At 43.1% G+C, this 23342-nt stretch overlaps 1 protein-coding gene across 1 annotated transcript in view; it reads right to left on the bottom strand.

Moving 5' to 3' along the window:
• RNF115 (ring finger protein 115) overlaps window positions 1–23342 on the bottom strand; it is a 60834-nt gene that overhangs the window by 5730 nt on the left and 31762 nt on the right. The window contains exons 4-7 of the mRNA XM_056123483.1: window positions 20575–20786; window positions 3683–3754; window positions 2525–2597; window positions 1521–1614 (exon numbers count right to left, since the gene is read on the bottom strand). Coding sequence (XP_055979458.1) covers window positions 1521–1614; window positions 2525–2597; window positions 3683–3754; window positions 20575–20786 — 451 coding nt within the window. The remainder of the gene's footprint in view (window positions 1–1520; window positions 1615–2524; window positions 2598–3682; window positions 3755–20574; window positions 20787–23342) is intronic.

Here is a 23342-nt window from a genome sequence, read left to right as displayed (position 1 = left end):
GGACCCCAAGCCTTGGGAGAGATCACTCCTAAGCAGTGTTGGGTGTGGCCCAAAACAAAGAGGGCTGACAAGTGGGTCAGTTCAATTTTCCAGCCAGGTCTAGCCAGAGCATGGAAGGACTCTTCTCCAAGGGGAGGGTGGGAAAATAAACTCAGATCTTAAGTGAAAGCGGGAGAGCATTTTACAAAGCTGTGCTCAGCTCTGGCAGCCACTGCCCCCAGAGGCAACACAGACCACTGTCCATCACAACCAACAGGCTCAGCAACCTTTAAGTGGTTTAACTGCCTCAAGCTCCTTTACCCTCGTGTTTTTTATGTGGCACATCCTGGCAGCCCTAAAGCCCACCTCACGTGTGCCAGAGGCTGGGGCTGTAGTTCGGCAGCAGAGCACCCACCCTGCATGGGGCAGGAGACAGTCCTCCCGGAGAAGAAACTGCTATAAGGCGCACCAGGAGCCAGGTCACCAATTGTGACACCGGCTGGACGCTACAGGAAGCCCAGCACCCAGGCGCCCTTCCCTCTCACCCCCCTCCTGGCTTTTTCTTACACCCCAGCTACTACAACAGCTTTCTGGGTAGCATCCCCGATTACAGGCCCATCTCCTCAAGACTTACGCTAATTTTCTAAAGAGTAATGTCAGAGTCATCCCCAGTTCATGTTTACTTGTATTTCAGCGTGTGTTTCCAAGTAAATAAGTTCAAAAGCAAAAACAGCACAGTGCCTCCTGACTCAACTCAGGACCCCTCAATAACAGCAACATCATTTCTGCTGCAGTAACAATGCACCGACTTTTCCCCCTTGGGTTTTGGGCCACATCGCAGGGATGCTGTGGACTATTCTCGGCTTGGTGCCAGCGGTTTACTCCCAGCCTTGTTTGGTACCAGGGATCAAGCCCAGACCTCCCACATGCAAGCCTGTGCTCTAACCCTTGGAGCTATCTCCCCAGATTTCAGCCCGTTTTCTAAACTGCTTCTAAACTAATCTCTGCGAAAGATTACTTGAATTCTTTCATTCCTCCATTTGGGAAAAAAATCAGAAACTCCAATCTAAAACATCCAGCTCTCACTACTCTGCCAGAGTCAGGTTCTCTACAGCAAAGCCCTTGCCCTCTGTCTAGCACGCCTTCTTCTACTCCTCACACAGATCTCCTCAGGTCTAAGGTCACTCTCCTGAAAAGGAACATGGGCGTTGCCCAGGAAATATCTGTTGACCGAGCCTTAAGAAGGAGTGGTTGTTGGGCTAGAGAGATAGGACAGCGGGTAGAGCCAACCCAGGTTCAATCCCTGGCATCCTATATTGTCCCCTGAGCACCACCAGGAGTATTTCCTGAGTGCAGATCCAGGAGTGAACCCTGAGCATGCTAAAAACAAAAACCAAAAATAGGAGGAGGTGCCCATTTCTAGCCCTCAAGTAGGAATTGGAGGCGTGTTACAGCTGTACATTGAGATTCCAAAGTAAGAAATTGTTGGAATTTTGAACAGAGACCAAAAGATGACCGAATCCGTATAAAAACAAACCTACCAACTTGTTCCTGAGTCACTGGCACTGTTGGCAGAGATGCGATCTTTTCCTTGTCAGCTGGCGGAGGGCCTGTGTTTTCCAGTTGTCCTAAAAGCTACAGAAAAAGAAAAAGGAAATGATGAAGCAGCAGACATCTGACCACCTCTTGGAGGACACTGCTCCAGCTGGGAACAAACAGTGGTGAAGTTAGACAGATTAGTTGCGCTTACTGTGGCCAGGCTCTGACAGGCTGTCTCCCTCTTTCCTGCTGCCAGAACACTCACAACTGCTTTATGATTTCAGCCAACATCAGTGCCAGCCCAGGGACAGACTCGACACTGGCAGGTTCACCTCTGGGCATAAAGCAAGAGGCAGCAAAAGGGCCTTAATGTTGTAAGACTAAAGCTTGTTGAAAAGTAACATAACTGGTTCAAAAACCTCATTCTGCTGGAAGGAAGGAAAGGATGGGCGTATGGAAAGTAGCATAAAGTAAGCCAAGAAACAGGTAAATCACTGCCTATCAGAAGAGTTGGATATAAATGACATGCCTTGTAGTCTCAGCAATCCACAAGGGAAATGGAAAAACCAATTAAATTAAAGTAAACAAGTGGAAGCACTTATACATGGCATGGAAATATCTTTTTCTCTGCTTCCTTCCCCTACTTTGCTCCATCTAGCAGAAATCCCTGCTTCAACATGTGAGCAGATCCTCCTTTTTGTGTGTGACATACAGGTAAATAGGACTGAACAAAAAGCCAAAAAAAATACCAAGTACTGTTTGTTTCAAAAGTGCTTTATTTCTGCGGAGGTGAAGCCATCTTCTAGAAAGTCTCTAGGCTCTACAAGGTACATGGATGCTGAGCTAAACCCATAAACCTTTGATCCTTTTAGTAAAACAGAAACCCATCAGCCCAAAACATTAGTGAAAGCAGAATGACTGCCATTTCCGAAAGTAGCAGAAGGAAAGCAGGAAGTCTGTGGAAGCGGGAGACACATGGACAGACACCCCAGAGGCAGCTCCTCACCTGGGTTACAATGGCATCAAGCCCTGTCTGACCCCAGGCATAGTCCCCAGGGTTGGAGTGCAGCGTCCCGCTCCTATACGGGAGATGAGACAGACAGCGTTAGATGGAGCGGCCAGGCCCCCGACACCACAGGGAGAGCCGGCAGAGGGTCGTGCTGGCTCTGAGCTGGAAAGTCACTTGGCCTCTAGGATCAAGGACCAAAGAATTCCCAGATACTTTCCAGGCCAAACTGATTATCCAGAGATTCTCTCATTCTCTAGAAGCATAAAACGTGAAATGCACCTACAGTACCATGTGACAAACTGCCGCAGTGACTCACTGCCTACTGGCTAAGAGAACTCTGTCTTCTTCGTTCCCACGTACTCTCAACATAGATGGAGCTGCTCCTACATAGTTTTCCCCTCATGACTAAGAGGAAAGTTAAAATCAACAGCTGGTGTCCCTCATTCGAAGAGGCTGTGTGGACAGTGAGATTTCAAGTTGAGAAGCAATTGCCCTGGAACAGTTAGCAAACAGTAGCAGCACCAGCAGTTACTATACTGTTAGCATCTCCTCTTCTTGGAGCTGCTGGGGACCCCTCTAGGAGTGCAGACTCTTGGTGTGGAATGTATTTAAAGAAACGAAAGGTTGGAAAAGAGGGCAAATGGATGGACAGAGGTCACTCTGAGCAAAGAAGTTTTCTGGGCAGACTCAAAGGCAGCAAATAATTGTACAGACAAGAGGAAATTCCTTCACCCGCAGCCTACTCTGATACTGATAGCCCTTTGCTTCTCCTCACCAACCTTACTTGGAAAAAGAAATCTAAGTGGTATGCTTTCAACTTCAGAAATCTCTAGCAAATAAAGCCTTCCTATAGGACCTAAAATACCCAAACATCAGATTCCAAACTAACAGGGGCCATCTTACCCCACCTCAACACCCTCAGACCAGAATCTGAACAGAATCATCCACAGCTGCCTGGTCCCCCTCACGGAGCAGGAGCCCCCTTGAGCTGCATGATGAAATCATGATCTGATTGCATCTGGGCTAGGGGCCTGCCACTTAGACCTCTGTACTCACCCATGCAGCTCCTTCTTATTCCTGCTATGGCACAGAAACTCTAGTACCTAAAATGATGCTACTCCGGCAGAGTAAGACAGAAGCCAATTAGCTACTTACCAGGAAAAGGGGTGTGGGGATCCAGGAATTGCAGAATTTGCAAAGAATTCTGCAAAGATCTGTTGTATTACTCTGTTGGGAGAGAAGAAATTGGATTAGACAGACTAATCAAAGTTCCTAGAGCTCTCCCTGTCTGAGCAATCATCGATTCCCTCCCCCAGACCAAAGTGGCGTCTCACGACCACATTTGTATATCTGGAAGAGCGTGACTCTGCTCACGGCAGGTTCCTGGGCTTGGCTCCCTTAGGGTCCCTTTTCCCATCCCCCTTCCCAGAGCAACACTGAGTCTGTGTGTTGTGCAATGGATTTCTGTGCAGGACACTACACTGAGCCTTTTAAAGCCTTCATCAAGAATAATTCTCATTTACAAGCACATATCAGCCCTCAAAGGATGCTTCTTCAAATCTACAACACAAACACACAGACACACCTGGCACCTGTCATACAGAACTGACAATGGCATATTTACCCAGTTCATTATCCCAATGAGTTGCTGGTGTTTATTCCCCAAAAGTAATAACAGGGTAAAGCCTCAGCAAAAGAAAAATACAAAGGGAATGTCCCCATTGCCCCCTCCCCATCCCCGGTCTCAGATCTCATTTCCTCAGTGATATACTCTCCCTCCCATCTAAATATAACAGACAAGCTATGCTTTTTATCCCGTTGGTTCCCTGTTCGTAGGCTAATCAATAAAACAATGCCAGCAGACAGTATTAGACTTCACCATGTCCTCAAGTTTCTCTAAAAACTACACTATACATCCTGGGTTGTACAAATTTGTACACCCACAAATCATACATCTTCTTCCATTACTGGTTAACTTAGTTCTTTTAATTTTGTTGGGGGGGGGGGGTTGATTTGGACCACACTCAGCAGTGCTGGAGGTTATTCTGGCTCATGTTTTCAGATTGTACAGTGCTAAACAATCAGGACCTCTGATGCTGGGCACATGCTCAGTCCACTGTACCCCAAATCTTCCTTTTCTGTTTTTGGTTTTGGGGCCGCAGTGGCTGTCTCAGGACTTACTCCAGCTTTGTGCAGGGGTCACTCCTGGCAGGACTCAAGGGACTGCGGCAATGGGAGATACAGAACCCAGGCTGGCTGTGTGTACTAGCCCTCATACTTCGCAAGTGGCAGAATAACTTCCCAGACTCAGCTTCCTCCTGGCAGTAAGGGATCCCTTGCTCTGGACAGAGCCAAATCAAGCAGCCCAGAAGAAAGGCCTTGCTGTAATGGCAGGCAGACCTTTCTCCAACAGTTAGCAGTGGCTGGCATCTCCACTGAAGCTCATGAGACCCTGGGAAGAACCACCCCACTAAAATAGTCTTAATGCACTAAAGCTGGGAAGTAGTATTTGTTGCCATTAGGCTCTGAGATAATTATGCAGCCAGTATAATTAACTGGGTCTGTGACACCCTGCAGAAGGTGCTACCTTAACAAAAACCTATAATATGAGAGTAACATTATAACCAGCTGGAAGAACCTTGAGAACAGTGTCTAGGACAGTTTAAAAAGCCTTGAAGAAAGATAGTACGACAGTGTTTCAGATTATGGGTGAGAGTTTAAGTAAAGTGGAGAAAATAATAGTGGAGAAAATATTACTGAAGACTAGAGAAAAAGAAGTCCTTGCTTCAAAGTGGCAAATGTTTTCTGCCTCACATAATGTGGAAGGCAAATTTGTGCTATGAACTGGTAGCCTAGCTAAGGAGAGTTCCTGTAGAAGAATTTAAGGTGTTGTACAGCTTCTTGCCACTTACATTTAAATACAAGAAGGAAAATAATTTTAAAGGATGGTCAAAAAAAAAAAAAAAAACCCAGATCAAAACTGGGTATTCTAAAAATCCCCAGTCTCTCCAAATGGTATGACTTCCAAATAAAGACCATTCCAGGAACTGCCAAAAGGAAATGGTTCAAGATGAAGGGTAGAGTGAGCTCTATAAATCCTGTGACACCCTCAGAGAGATCCAGTCATCTTCAACAGCATTTCCTACATAGCTCTCCGTGTGCCTTAGGATAGTCCAAGGCACAAATGGTAACAAGTTTGTAAACAGCACAAAACTTGGGGACCAACCAGCAGGACAAGGAGGCCATGGTCTTAAGAGGGCTGAGAAACCCTGACAAAGCAGCAGACTTCTAGGAAGCATTAAGAGTGTTGTGTTCACTTCCTGGGACTGCCATAAACTCCCAGATTAACAGGTTTCTCACAGCTCAGGAGGCAGGAGACAAAACAAGAGGAAGGTGCTTAGATCAGTGTCAAAGGCTCCAGGGTGGTGGCTCCATGCCCTCCTTCAAGCTCTAGGTCGATCCTGGCTTGCAAAGCTCTGCGGGGCTGTTTTGTCTGTATAGCCTGTGTCCCAGCATCTGTCTTCTCACAAGAATACTAATTTCGAACTTAAGCCTGCTCAAACCCAATCTTATTCTATCTTATTAAGATCTTATTCTACCTGGATTAAACTTTACATGACTACTTCCAAATAAGATCATATTCACATCTTAGGGGGTTATGATTCCACCCACTATAAGCACTGTAATTCAGCAATCCCAGCATAAGTCCAAAGTAGAAGGAAATTATCTAGAAGCCATCTGGGGTGTGGCTTTTGTCTCATGGTATGAATCTTATTCCCATTCATAGGAGAGTAAAGGTTAAAGAAATAGTTTCAGGGCAGGAGTCTAGTACAGCGGGTAGGGCGTTTGCCTTATACACGGCCGACCCAGGTTCAATCCCCAGCATCCCATACAGTCCCCTGAGCACAACCAGGAGTCATTCCTGAGTGTACAGCCAGAGTAACCCAACCCCTGAGCATCACCTGAGATTGACTCAAAAAGAAAAAAAAAAAGAAAGAAGAAGAAATAGTTCCAACTGAAAGGCACACTTGGGGCCCTCAAAAGTCTCCTGGCAAGAAGGCAGCTCATAAAACTAGGCAAGTACACATGCAGTCTGGTCCTCAGAAAGAAGAGGATGACAGGACAGCAGAAGCCAATCTAAGTTGTCCTACACTTGCCCAAATATCAGATTTGCTAGGGATCAATCAGTGATTTCCTTGTGCTTTTCCCCTCTCTGAACAGAACTCTCCACACTAATCAAAGAAATGCCTGTCACTTCTCTGTGTTCAGGGCAGGTGAGATAGTAGAGTGGGTAGGGCACCTGACTTGCAGTCAACTTGGATTTAATTCTTTGTACCACATATGGTCCCCCATGTACTAACAGGAAAGATCCTTGAGTGCAGAACCAGAAGTAAGTTCTGAGCACAGCTGGATATGGCTTACCCCCACCCCAACATAATAAGTCTTAATGTAGATGCAGACTAACAGCAATAGCACTGTAGCACTGTCCTCATGTTGTTCATCGATTTGCTCGAGCGGGCAACTGTAACGTCTCCATTGTGATACTTGTTGTTACTGTTTTTGGCATATCAAATACGCCACAGGGAGCTTGCCAGGCACTGCCATAACAGGCAGTATAGCTCTATTAAGCTAGACAAGTACAAATGTGTTAATACCCAATAAGATGCAGCAAAGAGAAAGAACGACTGACAAATATGAACACTAGTGAAATATAAATGAATCCTTAGGCTTATCACAATCTGAGGAAAATTTCTCCCATGCAATTTTTCTTTGTTTTTTTTCCATAAACAAAAAACCCATCTGATTGCTCATGAGATCATGCTGAAAAATGCAAACTCAGCAGTATACAAACAAGCAGAAATGAATTTCCCAGTCACTGAAACAGAATCTCCTCAGTTGTAAACTGATAAATGAGTCTCCCGGCACAGGTCAGGTTCATTTAACTTTAGATAAAAATGAGTCAGTCTTTTCAGGACAGGATTATTAACCTGGATAAGCCACAGTATCATCAAAACCGCAGATTAGGGGGCAAAGCAAACATTTTAGAGACACACTCAGTATTTGCAGAATGAATACACAATGTGAGATATATTCTTTTCTACCTAAGCAAAAAAAAAAAAAACCATATAAGTTATACTGCTGTCAATGAAAACCTATCTTTCAGGAGCTCTTTACTGATCCCCTGGAGACACCCTGACATACTAGATCTACTTCTCATTACTTTCATTTTCGGCTGTTGTTCTAAGGTCACACATGGCAGTGCTGCAGGCTACCCAGCTCTGTGCTGGGGGCCAGGCAGGGTACTGCTCCTGGTGGAGTTCAGATCTACTTGACCTCCCATATGCAAAGCATGCATTCATCATTGAGCTGTATCTCTCCAGCCCACATATGACTCCAAAACACTCCGCACGTGTTCTACTCTGTTATGCAAGAGGGCTGGCACTGGTCTCAGAGAAAGTGCTCAGATATAAGTTGTTTTGTTTCAGGGGGAAGGTTTTGGGCCTAACTTGTCAGTGCTCAGGGCTTACTCCTGGCTCTGTGCTCACGGATCACTTGGTGGGACTCAGAGAACCAAATGGGGTGTCAGGTACTAAACTCAGGTCAGCCACATACTGTCGGATAACACTGGTTTGTCCTTTCTCCCTTGCCACAGGGAGCTTAGGTTTGTCAGGTTACACCCATCAGTCACTCCCATTCCTCTGTTTATCTGTAAACTCTTTTGTGCTCACCTCCCCAACCAGCTAACCACCTTTTCCCCCAATCATATTCTGTTAACCTATAAGATCAGATCCTTCTAAGGACACTGAACTTTTTAAGTTATGTCTTTTACATAGTTTACCTTAAAGCAATGTCCTTTCTGTATGAACACAGGAAGAAAGTCAATATTATGCTTTTGTAACTTGGGAGTTGATTGACTCCGAATAATATTTACTCCTGGGCATCTGCTTTCCTGACTCAGTTGCCCTTAGTTCCTAGCACCCCAAAAGCTGACGAGGGTCCTGACGAGGGACTGAATGGACCCAGGACAAGCTGTGAGCTACCCTGGCTTCAAAATGGGCCAAGGCAAAGCACCACAATACTCAACTATAAGTTGAGGGTATGATCATGGACAAATGTTGCCATGATCCAAAAGTAGCGACAAGATTAGGACCCTGCTGGAGTTAGGAAGACTAACCTGGTCTGAGGACAGCTCTATATATAGAGAGAGAAGCTGGTCGGTATCAATTGCAGTATATATAGATATAGATATAGATATAGATATAGATATATATGTATATATATATATATATATATATGCACACATCATTATCACTATCCTCCCGTTGTTCATCGATTTGCTCAAGCGGGCCCAGTAGTCTCCATGGTGAGACTTGTTACTGTGTTTGGCATATTGAATATGTCACGGGTAGCTTGCCACGCTCTGCTGTGCAGGCAAGATACTCTCGGTAGCTTGCCGGGCTCTCTGAGAGGGGAGGAGGAATTAAACTCAGGTCGGCCGCTTGGGCCACGTGTAAGGCAAACACCCTACCACTCTGCTATCGCCACACACACACACACACACACACACACACACACACACATATGTATATACTGCGGAATATATAGTGAGATGTCCTCAGGAAGAACCAAACCTTAAGTTTATATCTCTTACTGTGCTCAAATAGAATGACATTGCTAGAAATATTAAAAGTAGATTTACTACAACTATTTAAGTGGATTACTAGCTGAGGAAATAAGAAAGTGACACACCCTCCTTGGGATCCCACCCTTGAGTGGATTTCCTAGTAATCCAGAGTAATCTCTTTAGATGAGATTTTATCCTTGAGTTAATCTCCTGCAGGAGAGGCTTTACCCCTCTTGGGTTTATTTGTTAATGTTCAACCCACCTTTGTATCACTACGTGATTGCTATTTAAACTAAGACTGTGAGAGAGGAGGGAGGCAGAGTCAGATTCGAAGGCTGGAAGGAGAATGAGGGGGAAGCAAGAAGGAAAATGAAGGGAGCTGGAGAGAGAGGGGAAAGGGAATTGGAGGAGTCTGGAGAGGAGATTGGAATAAACTGCAATTGATACCGACCAGCCTGGCCCTCATTCTTCCTTTGCCTACCCATCTCTGTCGGCCTCCTGGAGTGGGGAAAACGAAGATCACTGAACGAAAGCAGCAGGAGAGACAGAGAACATCACCGCTCTTTAGAAAATACACAGCATACTGTACTATCTTGACAGATGCCCTCCCCCTTCTTAAAAAAAGACAGCTACTTACTAATTTTTAAAATATATTTTATAAGTGTGGCTAGAGCGATAGCACTGCGGTAGGGTGTTTGCCTTACAAGCAGCCAACATGGCCGACCCGAGTTCGATTCCTCCGCCCCTCTTGGAGAGCCCGGCAAGCTACCGAGAGTATCTTGATAAGCCAAACACAGTAACAACAAGTCTCATGATAGAGATGTTACTGGGCCCGCTCGAGCAAATCGATGAACAACGGGAGGACCGTGATTTTATAAGTATGCTTTGTAAAACCTACATTTTATAATTCACTATGACGTGATAGCTTCTGAAGCACTCACCAGTATTCATTCTTGGCTTATTTGGACAAACACCACAATATTCACTCATTTGACATCTCTCTTTTCCTTGGGTTTCTGTTTTGCTTTGTTTTGTTTTGTATGACTGTGGGGAGGTGTGTGTTTGGGCCACATCTGGTTCTTCATAGGGCAGATGGAATTCTTTGGGTTGTCGGAAAAGGAGCTCAGGTCAGCTACATACAAGCCCTACCCACAGTACTATTGCTCCGGCCTCCCTCCTTTTACCTAATTTTTGGATCCTGTTACAAAAATCTCCCTTTTCACCTTTTCTCACTCTAGGAAGCTATCCATCTAATTTAGCTTCAGAGAAAGGAGAAACACTTGTTCTTCCCATGGATATTTCCTGTTAATAATCAAGGGATTTTCATAGTTCAAGAATAACACTGGAATCTAATTTCCTTTCTACTTCACAGTTTTATACAGAACACAAGTTAACAACACATATTTCTATCCCCACAAAAAAACAACTTTCATGACCATTTATGAAATTCTCTTAATAAGCACGAACTTGACTCAGACTGATGGGTCGGACGCACATCACCCAGTGACTGTGTAGTGGCTGACCATTGCTCTGGGATAAATTCTTTCATTGTCATCTCAACACTGTGCCAACTGCTTAATAAAGTGACTATTCTCTCATCTTTTCAAGAGCATTGGCTTATTTATAAGCGACCATCTACTTCTCTAAAAACTCTGGGGTTCCTTACTCCAGTAGAAAACCTTTTCTGTTTATTTTTATAAATCGGTAAGTGGCACCTCAATTTTAATTCCTCAGGTAAAGTGATGCGAGTTATGCCAGTGCAGTAGGAATTCGATCCAGCAACTGCTGCAAGAGTGTACCATGATTCTAGTGCTCACCAGCAATCTGCCTGGTACAATTTTCTGAAGTGATACTTCCACGCCATGAAAGAATGAATGCTATGTATAGGGCCTGCTTTTGAGTCTGCTAAAACAAATATCCAAATACCCCACTTCACTAATTCACAAGGGTTGTATACAATAAAGCTAATTTTGACTTTATAATAAATAAATTTTACAATTAACAATAAAGCTTAATTTTACTATGGGTTTGTCAACACAGTTTTCCCCAAAGTGCAATATAAAATTCTGGCAAAATGAGTATTTCTGTTGATACTTCAGCTGCCTATTATTGACTGCTGGAGTTAGTTTACTGTCATTATATTATTTTATATTGCATCTTTTTTGATAAGATTTATATTTTGTATTAATAATTATAACTGCTATGTTGAATAAATGTATAAATGAGTCATTAGCATGTTGTTTCCCCCATTAGAATATAAATTGACATGGAAATAGATGATTCATCTGATGAATCTATAATTGCAAGCTAGAAAAAAAATTAAGAACCAATAATATTCTCATCCTCTTCAGAAGAGAATTGCTAATGTATCTAAGTACAAGGAACATAAAACTGTCAATGAAATTTATTAATATACTGGCAAGGAAGAATGTTTCAAATGTGGTTCAGGAGATGATCATGATGAATAATGGCAGCTAATAAGAGAAAGTGAACATGAGGATTTTCAAAAAAAAAAAAGAATATTTTGATCGAAAACAATGATAAAAATGACTCCTTTGAGGCATATATCATTCTGGACAAATTAAATGCACAAATGATAGCTAAATAAACCAACAAATATGGTGTACAATGCAAAATTACTTCTGCATTCAACAGCAGAGGACACCACAGTCCTGGAAGTCTGTTACGACAGATAAATGCCACCCTTACAGGCACATTACTGAGATATGTCTCCAGACGCTACACCAGGGTGAACCTCACATCCGGGGCAACATGGAGGGGGACGGATGAGTTCCTTCACCCCCTAACAGAGCCCTGACAGCCAAAACCTTCCAGAACTCAACAGCCACCAGGCTCACGGCCGATCTACACACACAGGTTCCAACAAGCCTCATCCATGAGTTAATCTGCTGGAAAAACTCAGGTATGTGAGTTTTGTAACAGAAATCTCCAGGTTCTCACAGAGTTTGGAATGGGTGACCTCCCCCTACTCCCAGTGTTTCTGGTAGCGTGGCAGTCATTGCCTCTGGTGCCACATAAACTCATTCATGGTCATAATCCAGAGACTCACAAAAAATCTTGGAAGAGATCAACAAGTTGCAGAGATACTTCCAGACTCCAAAATCACTATCCAGTTGAAAATTAAACTCCAGGGACTAGAGCAATAGCACAGCAGATAGGGCATTTACCTTGCATGTGGCTGACTCGGGTTTGATTCCCAGCATCCCCTATGATTCCTCAAGCTCTGCCAGGAGTAATTCCTGAGTGCAGAGCCATGAGTAAGCCCTGTGTATCGCTGGGTGTGACCCAAAAATTAAAAAAATAATAAATAAAAAAAATCAAACTCCAGCTGTATCACCCTATTTAAAATTTTAGAATTCCTGGCATACAAGGCCACAAACGACATCTCATACTTTACAACACTGATATACTAGAAGTAGCATACCACACTGGATGGAGTATAAAGTAGAAGGTAACTGATCATGATAAAAAAAAAATTAAAAAAATATATAAGCACACATGGCTCAATCTGTAACAGCATGTTAGTAAATCTCTTATACAAGGGTTTAGATACAATGATCTTCACACACTTTCTTCCTCTTCTTTTTTTTTGGGGGTCACACCCAGCATTGCACAGGGGTTACTCCTGGCTCATGCACTCAGGAATTACTCCTGGCGATGCTCAGGGGACCATATGGGATGCTGGAAATTGAACCCGAGTTGGCTGCGTGCAAGACAAACGCCCTACCCGCTGTGCTATCGCTCCAGCCCCTCACATGCTTTCTTCTAAGGAAACTTTAAAGTCATTTTAGCGGATTATTCATAACAAGCAGTAGAAAATAAATTATTTAGGGCCTGATATTAGGGCAGGCTTGGGTGGTGGTTGGGAAAATCCAAAATACTGGTGGTGGGAAAATGTAATGGTAGTGGGATTGGTGTTGGAATATTGAATGTAATAAGTTATTGTGAACAACATATATATATTTATGTAGGAGTCCTGCTATTTATTCAACCACTGATTAGGCTGATTGAACTGTACATGAACTCTACCTTACTTTTTTTTCCATTTTTTATAATTTTATTTATTGAATCACCATGAGAGCAGTTGCAAAGCTTTTGGGTTTAAGTCTCAGTCATACAATGAAACACCCGTACCTTCACCAGTGCCCATTCTCCACCACCAAAAACCCCAGTATACCCCCATCCCACACCCTCCCCCTCTCCCCCTACCTGTGGGGCAGATGATTTCCAAATTACTCTCTCTCCACTTTGATTACATTCAATATTTTGACATGAGACCCACAATTATTATTTGGGACTTTACCCCAACATTCAGATCTGCCAAAAAGGCAACAGTAGACAATTTGTTTTCTATTGCTGGTTATGAATAACATATGATGTCATGTGGCTGCAGTAGTGGCTGCGTGATTTTGAAATTTCAAAATTTTAATTAAATCTGGAGGGATTTCTTGCCAAAACCTGCTGGGTTCTGAGATTTGTTCCTGAGTCTCTGGGATCATGGCCATTAAGCAGCTTGATCAGGAGCCAAAGAGGCCATTCGTAGGCCAGTGACTCGGGGTCTTGTTGGGACAGGGAGGAAAGGGCCGGCTCCATCCCCATCCTGTGAGGCCCCCCGTCACTCGTCACTGGGGGCCCAAACCTGACTGTCCAGTGGCCTCTGGAGGATGGCAGCCACCGAACCGCCAAGGGAGAGCAGGTGGAGGGACAGCACACTTTCCCCCCGGGGTATGAACAACTTTTAAAATTAAAATTTAATTTTATAAAAAGGCACATTACTTACTACAGGTGTGATGCAGGTACCAGAAATTAATTTATATTGGTCCAAAAAGGAACCATATATCAAGCATGCCATGAAGCATGACTGGTTTTTGTCTATTCTGAAGTATTTATATTTTTCTGACAATACGTAGAACTGAGCTGGAGCAATAGCACACCGGGTGAACATTTGCCTTGCACGCAGCCGACCCGAGTTCGATTCCTCTGCCCCTCTCGGAGAGTCCGGCAAGCTACCGAGAGTATCTCGCCCACAAGGCAAAGCCTGGCAAGCTACCCATGACATATCCGATATGCCAAACACAGTAACAACAAGTCTCACAGTGAAGACATTACTGGGTCTGCTCGAGCAAATCGATGAACAATGGGAGGACAGTGCTACAGCTCTACTTAGAACTGAAGATTGAACCCAGATCTGGCACAGCTTGGCAGAGCATGAGGTATAACAAACAGCATTTCTGGGTGTTTGTTCCCAACCCCCAAACACCCGAAGTTCCATTCAAAGAGAAAAGCATGAGGTCACTAACATATTTTATAACCACAGAGACTTCATTCATTGATTCACTCACTGAGTATTCTGGGATGGACAAGAATGACATGCCTGTCTTCTTAGGGGGGCGGTTCTCATGGGGAAGAGCAGCTAATCAAGCACATCAAAATCCGCTGAGCTCTGCAACTGTGAGCCCTCAGAGAGGACATGCAGATACCTGACTGCCGTGGAAAGGCTGCTGGGCTGGGGGAGAGCCAAGAACTGAGTCTCCTGCAGCCCCAGGAGACCAGGATATAATGACAGATCTATTTAGTAACTTAAATGAGTCTATTTAAGCACAAGTGCTGGATAATGAGGACAGAGGAAAACCCATCCAGACTATTTCAGTAACATGTATAGAAAGCAATGGGCTTGGGGCACAAAGAGGCAGGAAGTCTGGGTCTGATCCCCTATACTGCATGCAGTTCTATCCCTTCCTGAACACTGCTAGAATCGCCCAAAAAAACAAGCAAAAAACCAGAACTTATGACCCACACAAATTCAAGAGCAGAAATATGTCCATGGTTTATGCATTTAATGTGATAAGATTAAAATCCTCAAAAAAATTGCTAAAACGTTACAGAACATAAAACGAACGTTAACGATCCTATGCTACAATAAGCTAAAGTAACAAACAATTTATTCAATTAGCTTAAGTAGCTAAAAAAAATCACTAATTAACACACACTGCCTGACTCACACCAAACCAATTCTGTTTTGTTTTGTTATTTTTTGAGCCACACCCAACAACAGTGTTCACAACTTATTCCTGGCTTTGCACTCAGGAATCATTCCTGGCAGTGTTCAGAGGACTATATGGGGTTCCAGGGATTAAATTCAGGTTGGTGCCATGCAAAGAAAGCACCTCCCCAGCTGTATGATCTCTCCCACCCACAACCCTCTCCCCTGCCATCTCTCAATGCAAAGGAGAGAGCAGCCAAATCCGTGCTGACCCAACTTTCTTTACCGAAGCGGATGGAAAGCACTTGTCACATTATCTAGTGAGTAGGATCTTCTTGGCAAGAGGCACAGAGGTTGGGGACCAGAGAAATAGTACAATGGGAAAGATGCAATCACTGGCACCCTGTATGGTCTCCCAAGTCCATCAGTCCTAGCACAGAGCTAGAACTAAGCCCTGAGAATAGTTGGATGTGGCCCAGAAACAAACCAAAAACCCGGTGGATTGGGGGGAAATGTTTTAGAGTTAGGTACAGGACTATGAAAAAGACTTCCATTTCCTTGTAAACTGTGCTACATAAATTACTTTCCCCTATCTCTTCTGAGTCAGTATGGCATGAACATGAGAGACAGAGACAATCATCAGAGAGAGCCAAGCCTGATAGGGCTTAGGTATACGAGCTTGACGCAATACTTACTGAAACCTTGTTAAGTGCAAGAAATGGACAGAACATAAACTATTCCAAGAATAATCACATTGTGGTGGGATTTTTTGGAGAGGAGGGGATTGGATCACACCTGACAGTGCTCAGGGCTTACTCCTAGCTTGGAGCACAGGGATCACTCCTGGTGGGGTTCAGCAGACCCTATAGGGTACCAGGTATCGAACTCAGGTCAGCTACATGCAAGGCAAGCAAGCACCTTCCCCACTGCACTATCCCTCAGGCCCTCGTGTTGTATTTTAATGCACAGAATAGAAAAGAAAAATTAGAGTAATTCTCCCCATTCTCATTTGGCATTGAAAAATAATCTTGAAAACATTTTGTTTCTAGTAAAGGAACCCCAGCAGAAGCTGTATTTATCTAATAGACAAATATTATCAAGTGATCTGTCACTGTCACTGTCACTGTCCTCCCACTGTTCATCAATTTGCTCGAGCGGGCCCAGTAACGTCTCCATTTTGAGACTTGTTGTTACTGTGTTTGGTATATTGAATATGTCATGGGTAGCTTGCCAGGCTTTGCCGTGCAAGCGAGACACTCTCAGTAGCTTGCCAGGCTCTCCAAGAGGGGTGCAGGAATCGAACCTGGCTCGGCCAGGCTGGCTGTGTGCAAGGCAAATGCCCTACCTACCACTGTGCTATCAAGTGATAATCAGAAAATACAACCTGATCACTTTACTCTGACACCCCAACTCTCTTTAGGCACTGTGAAAAAAGGTTGCTTCCTGAAATGCTTAGATTCTAGAACTATTCGGACAAAGTAAGATTATTTGCCTATCAAAATGAATGAGGACTTAAAACAAAATCCACGACAGCCAGAAAGATGTGACAGGGGTTAAAGTGCTTGCCTTGTATACAGCTAGCAACTCAATCAAGTTCTATCCCTGGGCACCACATATGGTCCTCTACCAATGTCAGGAGTGATCCCTGAGCACAGATCGAGGAATAAACCCTGAATATAGCTGGTTGTGCCCCCCAAACCAATCACTATATCACTGTCATCCCGTTGTTCATCGATTTGCGCGAGCAGGTGCCAGTAACACCTCCATTCGTCCCAGCCCTGAGATTTTAGCAGCCTCTCCTTACTCGTCCTTCCCAACAGTGCCGTATTGAAGGCTCTTTCAGGGTCAGGGGAATGAGACCCATTATTGTTACTGTTTTTGGCATATGGAATATGCCACGGAGAGCTTGCCAGGTTCTGATGTGCGGCCCCAAACCAAAACAACCAAAAATTCATGATGCCTTGTAAAAGTCATATAAATAGCATTATTTTAGTCATTATAGTAGTAATTCAGGCAAGAATTGCTAGTTTTAAAGAAAAGTCAATATTCTGTCAGTAACAGTATTGTGAACCACCATGATTAGTAGGTAAAAAGAAAAAAGTGCCTGTGACAGGAGGCGACTGGAAGGCAGAAGGAAACTGGGGACATTGGTCAAAGGAAGTAGGCATTGGTGAAGAAATTGGTGTTGGCTCCTGGGAATATATCCCAGAGAGGCAAAAATGTATAGTCGAAGTGACATCTGCACTTGTTTGTTCATTGCAGCACTCTTTACAATAGCCAGAAACTGGAAGAAACCTGAATGCCCAAGAACAGATGACTGGTTAAAGAAACTTTGGTACATCTACACAATGGAGTACTATGTAGCTCTTAGAAAAGATGAAGTCATGAAATTTACATACAAGTGGTACAATATGGAAAGTATCATGCTAAGCGAAATGAGTCAGAAAGAGAGGGATAGACATAGAAAGATTGCATTCATCTGGGGGATATAAAGTAACAAAGTATGAGATTAATACCCAAGAATAGCTGAGATCAGCACCAGGAGGATTACTCCATAACTTAGAGGCCAGCCGGGTATCCTAGAGGAAAGGGCAGTTCAGATAGAGAAGGGAGCACCAAATAAAGGATGTTTGGAGGATCCTCCCAGGAGGGGAGATGCATGTGGAAAGTAGACTATGGACTGAACATGTTTGCCACTCAATGCCTCTTTTGCAGACCACAACACCCAAAAGGAGAGAGAGAACACAGGGGATTGCCCTGCCACAGAGACAGGGGGGATGGGGGGATGGGGGTGGGAGGGATATTATCCATGGTGGTGGAAAATGGGCACTGGTGGAGGGATGGGTATCTGATCATTGTATAATTGAAACCAAAGCACAAAAAATTGTAAATCTACAACTTTAAAAAAAATAAAAGAAAAGAAAAGAAAAAAAAAAGAATACAGTTATGTAAAAAAAAAAAAGAAAGAAATTGGTGTTGGAAGGGATCAGTATTGTAATTCATGGTGATCCAATTTTTTAAATCATTAAACAGAATATAGGCCAGAGAGATTACGTAGAGTGGGTAGGGCACTTGCCAAGTGATCCTCCGAGCACCACCAGGAGTAATTTCTGAACGCAGAGCCAAGAGTAATCCCTAAGCATTACCAAGTGTGATTTCCCCCCACCCATTCATTCCCCAAAAATAATTTTTTTAAAAGAATAATAAAAGATTTTGAGGATTGGGTGATAATGTATTTATGCTAATTATCTACATTTTTTAACTTTAAAAAATTAAATTAACGAACGGGCCCTTTGGCTACTGAACAAGCTGCCTAAGCCATGATCCCAGAGACTCAGAAACAAATCTCAGAACCCAGTGGCTTTTGGCAGCCTGCATCTCTACATTCTGTGTGTCCTGTGTACCGTGAGGTATGTCTCCCCTCATCCCCATCTCAAAACTAAAATTTCATGACTAGTTTTCTAAACTGGATAGAGAGATACCCAAAGTCAGAGATAAACCAAAAGGATAAAGTTTGAAAGAAAAGTCAGTTTTCATTCTTCCTATGAATTTAAAGCATCTTTTGAGACAAAATGCTGAACAGGTTATGTATTCAAACCTTGAATCAGAGGAAAGATCAAACTACAACTAGAGATCTAGGAGTCTGTGGCAGTATTCAGCCATTGTCAATGGCAATGCAGGAAAAGGGGACCCCAGAACTGGGGGTGGCGGGGGATGGGGGAAGATGCAAGAGAACAGTGTAGGCGAACAGTAGTTGAGGGGTTCAACAACAGGGTCCCAGTCAGGCAGTGAAGTGAAAGGAAGCTACAAGCAGTTTGCTGAGCAAAGGATTTGCCTCTGAACACTGCAGATCACTGAGAGTCTAAGAATTCACGATCTTTGTCCCAGACAATCCCATTAAATCTGATTTCCCATATTCTATATTTGTTCAAAGAAGTAATGTCTGCAACTGACTCTTAAAATTTATGAAACATAAGATGAGCTAATGGAAAATACAGCTGTTTCAAAGCCCTGGCGATCACTTATGGAGAGTAAGGGTAAGAGAGTGCCACGTGGTGGGAACACTTCATGGCCTCTCATACACCCCCTCTCCAACAGGACTTTCTCAGATGATGGAAATGTTCTGAGACCTGCTCAAAGACAAGTACAGTGGCTACTGAGTTATTAAATGGGCTACTGTAATGTAAAATTTTTGAGTTTGGGGTTAGAAAGATAGTTCATTAGGTAGGATATTTGCATTGTATGTGACTGACCCAAGTTTGATGCCTGGCACCCCATATGGTCCCCTGAGCCTGGCCAAGCGTAAATCCTGAGCACAGAGGCAGGAATAAACCCTGAGCACTGGCAGGTGTGGTCCAAAACCACCACTAACCCCCTATCCCCCCAAAAGAATTCTGAGTTTTATTTACTTTTGATTCACTTAAGTTGAAACATATACATGTGGTTAAGTGCTGTTGTATTAGGTAATGGAACACATGAGATTCACATGTTCCTGAGTTCAAGTTTTGGCTTGGCCACTGATTCCGGTTACTTTATTCCTCGGTCTCAGTTATTTCTAAACAAAATGAGAACAGCAATAGTACCTAATAATTCATATGGATTAAACAATTGAGCAGAAAAACATGAAGCACAATCAGATGTATAAGCCTTTCTAATAATAATAATAATAAACCTTTTTAAATGAATGTTTCCTGATCCCACTAAATGGAACTGATGGAATCAAGAGCTGTCATCTGTTGTCACCATATTCTCAGAGTCCAATACAATGTCCCAGCATAAATAACACTTAATAAACATTTTTTGCACAAATATTTCTACACTCACAAACTGTATTTACCCTTATGACATTGAATATTAGGTTCACCAATACAGACCCCCACTCTGTCGAGGTCTAATGCCAGCTAATATAGTTGGTATCCCTTTGAGTATCTTCAGAGATTCTGATAAACAATTTAAAAATGTTTGTTTGAGACCCATTTTGTTAGTCTTTAATGACCCTCTGTCATGGTTCATTAACTGGTAGCAATTGAATATCGTGATTCACTTTCATTTTCACTGTCTCCAACTTATATCAAAGGTAGTCTAAGAACCTTCTGAAGATTGGTTGTGCCAAATGTCATTCATTAAGAGAACTTAAAGAGCCAGAAGTGTGGTTCAGTTGGCCATGTCCTGCACCCCCTCTTGCCCTACCCCCAGCCCCTCCATCCCCAGGACCTCAGGAAGTGGTTCCCGAGAGGACTCAGGATGTGACTCAACAGTATAGCAAAGGTTTCACATATGTGAGATCTGGGCTCTATGCCCAGATCTATAAAACACACACACACACACACACACGAGAGAGAGAGAGAGAGAGAGAGAGAGAGAGAGAGAGAGCGCACAAACAAGAGGGGGGGCATGGAGGGGAAACTTGGCACTTACCTTTCAATAGCTGGCGATCTCTCTGGACGAGTGCTTCCTCGCGATCTGTATCTCCGAGTCATTGGGACCCGTGGAGGTCGACTTGGTACCCAAAAGTCAGTGTGAGTTTGATGGCCCCTCTCATTAGCTCTATTATCTTGGTCCAGTGGATTGCTACTTAAAAATGGTCTAAAATCTTGGAAAAACATGGTGTGGTCCAAATGGTCCCAGAGCTAGTAAAAAACAAAATAAGCGTTTTACTGGTATCAAGAAGGACAAAAAGAGGAAAAGGAAGAAATACTGAAAAAAAAAGAGAAAAATGACTTTAACAATTCAAAATTCAAATGTTCTGCACTTGAGAAGTATGCTTCCCAATTTCATGGAAAACAGTCTTTAAAGTTTATGTGAACACTGGTGGAGGGTTTGGTGTAGTAGCTCTGCAAGTATAAAATAGCACCTTTGAAATTATTGTAAACTATGACACCTCAAGAAAAAATAAAAACGTTCAAAAATAAAAACAAAAAAATTAAGATGTATGAGAGGAAAAAACATATTGAGAAACATAATTTCCCACATAAACAAGTCAGTGGTCTAACTCTTCCATTAATATTGAGACCACAGACACTCTCTCTGATCAGCTTCTCCTAAATAAAAATATAAGTCTAAAGCATGGACAAAGTCACACTCACTGTAAGATAATCTGACTGAAATAAAATGGATATGTCTACACCCTTTTTTAAAAAGACTTCATCACCACAAAGTGGAGTCAAGTGTCAATAAAGTATTTTCCCTCATCTAAATGTAGCAACAGAACAAGGTGCAAGTCACGCTAAAGCAGGGCAGGGATGTCTAATTCTGTTGGACAACCACTAAGAGTATGGGGATAACTGGCACAGCAGATGTAGTCAATGGGGAAAGGGGCATGGGAGGAGATTCCCATAAATTATTTTAATTTTCACTAGTACCCTTTAATTTAAGAGTTCCACAGGAAACTATTTATTTCATTCTATCCAACGACTTACATATACTAATCTTTCTGTTTCATACCTAAAGGAAAATTCCAAATAAACATTTAACAACAAGGACATAAAGCTGCTCAGCTTATGACCGTAAGTCTTAAGGCTTCCCAGTTCCTCCGCTCCAGACTGATCCTTTCCCCTGGGAGACATGCAGCTGTCTCATCCTCATACACTGTTTATCCTTGCTGGCCTTTTTAGTGTCAGTGAAAATGTACACAGTGAAATAAAGTATGAATTATGAAAGTTCCTTGTGGAAAGCTCCTGCTGTTTTGGCTCTACGAGTTAGTGCAAATAGCTGCTAGCTACATTTATTTTCACACATTTAAAAAAAAAAGTTTGGCCCACATCCAGCACCGAGTGGTTCAATGGGCAGCAGCGTGCAGGGACCAATCCTAGGGTGCAAACTATAAACTCTAGTCCTTGGAGCTCTCTCTCCAGCCTCACATTTTTTTTAATTTATATTTTCTTTTGAATAAACATCTAGAAAGTATACAGTTTTTTTTTGTTGTCACAAATAGCCAGTATGAACATTCTTGTATGTGTTATCTATGGCAGAAGTATAAGACTTTGTCTATTTGTCATCTATTATCAAATTGTTTCCATAGTGTTACACCAATTTATACATTCACTGAGAGCATAGTTTCCAGTGTACCATATCCTAGCACTTACTTTCATAAAACATGTGTAATTTTTAATTGTTTGGCATTAGGGCCCAGAGAGATAGCTCGATGGGCTGAAGGCAGGCTTTGTAGGCAAGAAGCCTGAGTTCGATCTCCCAGACCACACAGCACCCCACCACTGCAGAGTGACTACACTGAGCCAGGAGCAGTCTCCTGGCACCATGGAGTGGGACACTAAAACAAAACCAAATAGTGAAGAGAAGTCCAGCTCAGGGAAGCTTCTCCATCAGGATGAGGCATTGTACTGGACCCCAGCACTGTACAAGCTCCCCAGAGCAACACCAGACAGGAACCAAAAACAAAACAAAAAAAAAGTTTTGAATTAGTATAGGGCTAGGTAGTACAGATATTTGCACAGAGTAATGCTATGGATGGAGCCTTGGCTTGCATGTGGTTAAGGCCATTTCAAATCCCCGGCACCACACAGAGTCCTCTAAGCACTGCCAGGATTCCTGAGCATAAAGCCAAGATTGTAAACCCCAAGTACAGCCAGCATGACCCTCCCATCCCCCCACAAAAAATAAGCAAATTAGGACAAAAAATAAATAGTTAATATATTTGTCCCAAAATAACAGTGTGCACTTACCACAGACCACAAACTAAAAAGGCACACCACACAAGGCCAGAGAAATCGTACAGGAACTTGGGCACTTGCCTTGCATGCAGCTGAGCCCCAGTTCTATATCTGGCACTACAAAGGGTCCCCAGAGCACTGCCACTAGTGATCCTGGAGCCCATGGGTGTATGGGCACCTCCCCCTCACACACACCTCCAAAAAGAAAAGCACATCACACAAATATATATCAAATCAACACTAAGGATAAGAACAGCTTCAGCTCATTTGCCTCTCAGCAGACTTAGGTAAGTATAAGGGGGAGGGGGGGCGAGGGGGGAGCTCATAGAACAAAAATGGGTATTCAGGACATGGCTTACATAAACAGAGAAATATAGAAACAGAGAACACTATTATAGAGTTTTGGTGAAACATTTAAAAGGACTCACAGAGACGATTAATTTTGATAAATTTTGTTTAGAAATGCTACCTGAGAACAGGTAAGAACAATACTTCTGATATACTTCTGAAAATATG

Source organism: Sorex fumeus, unplaced genomic scaffold (genome assembly GCF_029834395.1).
Source record: "Sorex fumeus unplaced genomic scaffold, SorFum_2.1 ptg000047l, whole genome shotgun sequence".
Lineage (NCBI taxonomy): Eukaryota > Metazoa > Chordata > Mammalia > Eulipotyphla > Soricidae > Sorex > Sorex fumeus.
Note: the sequence above shows the minus strand (reverse complement) of the source record. Positions and strands in the feature narration are given on the sequence as shown.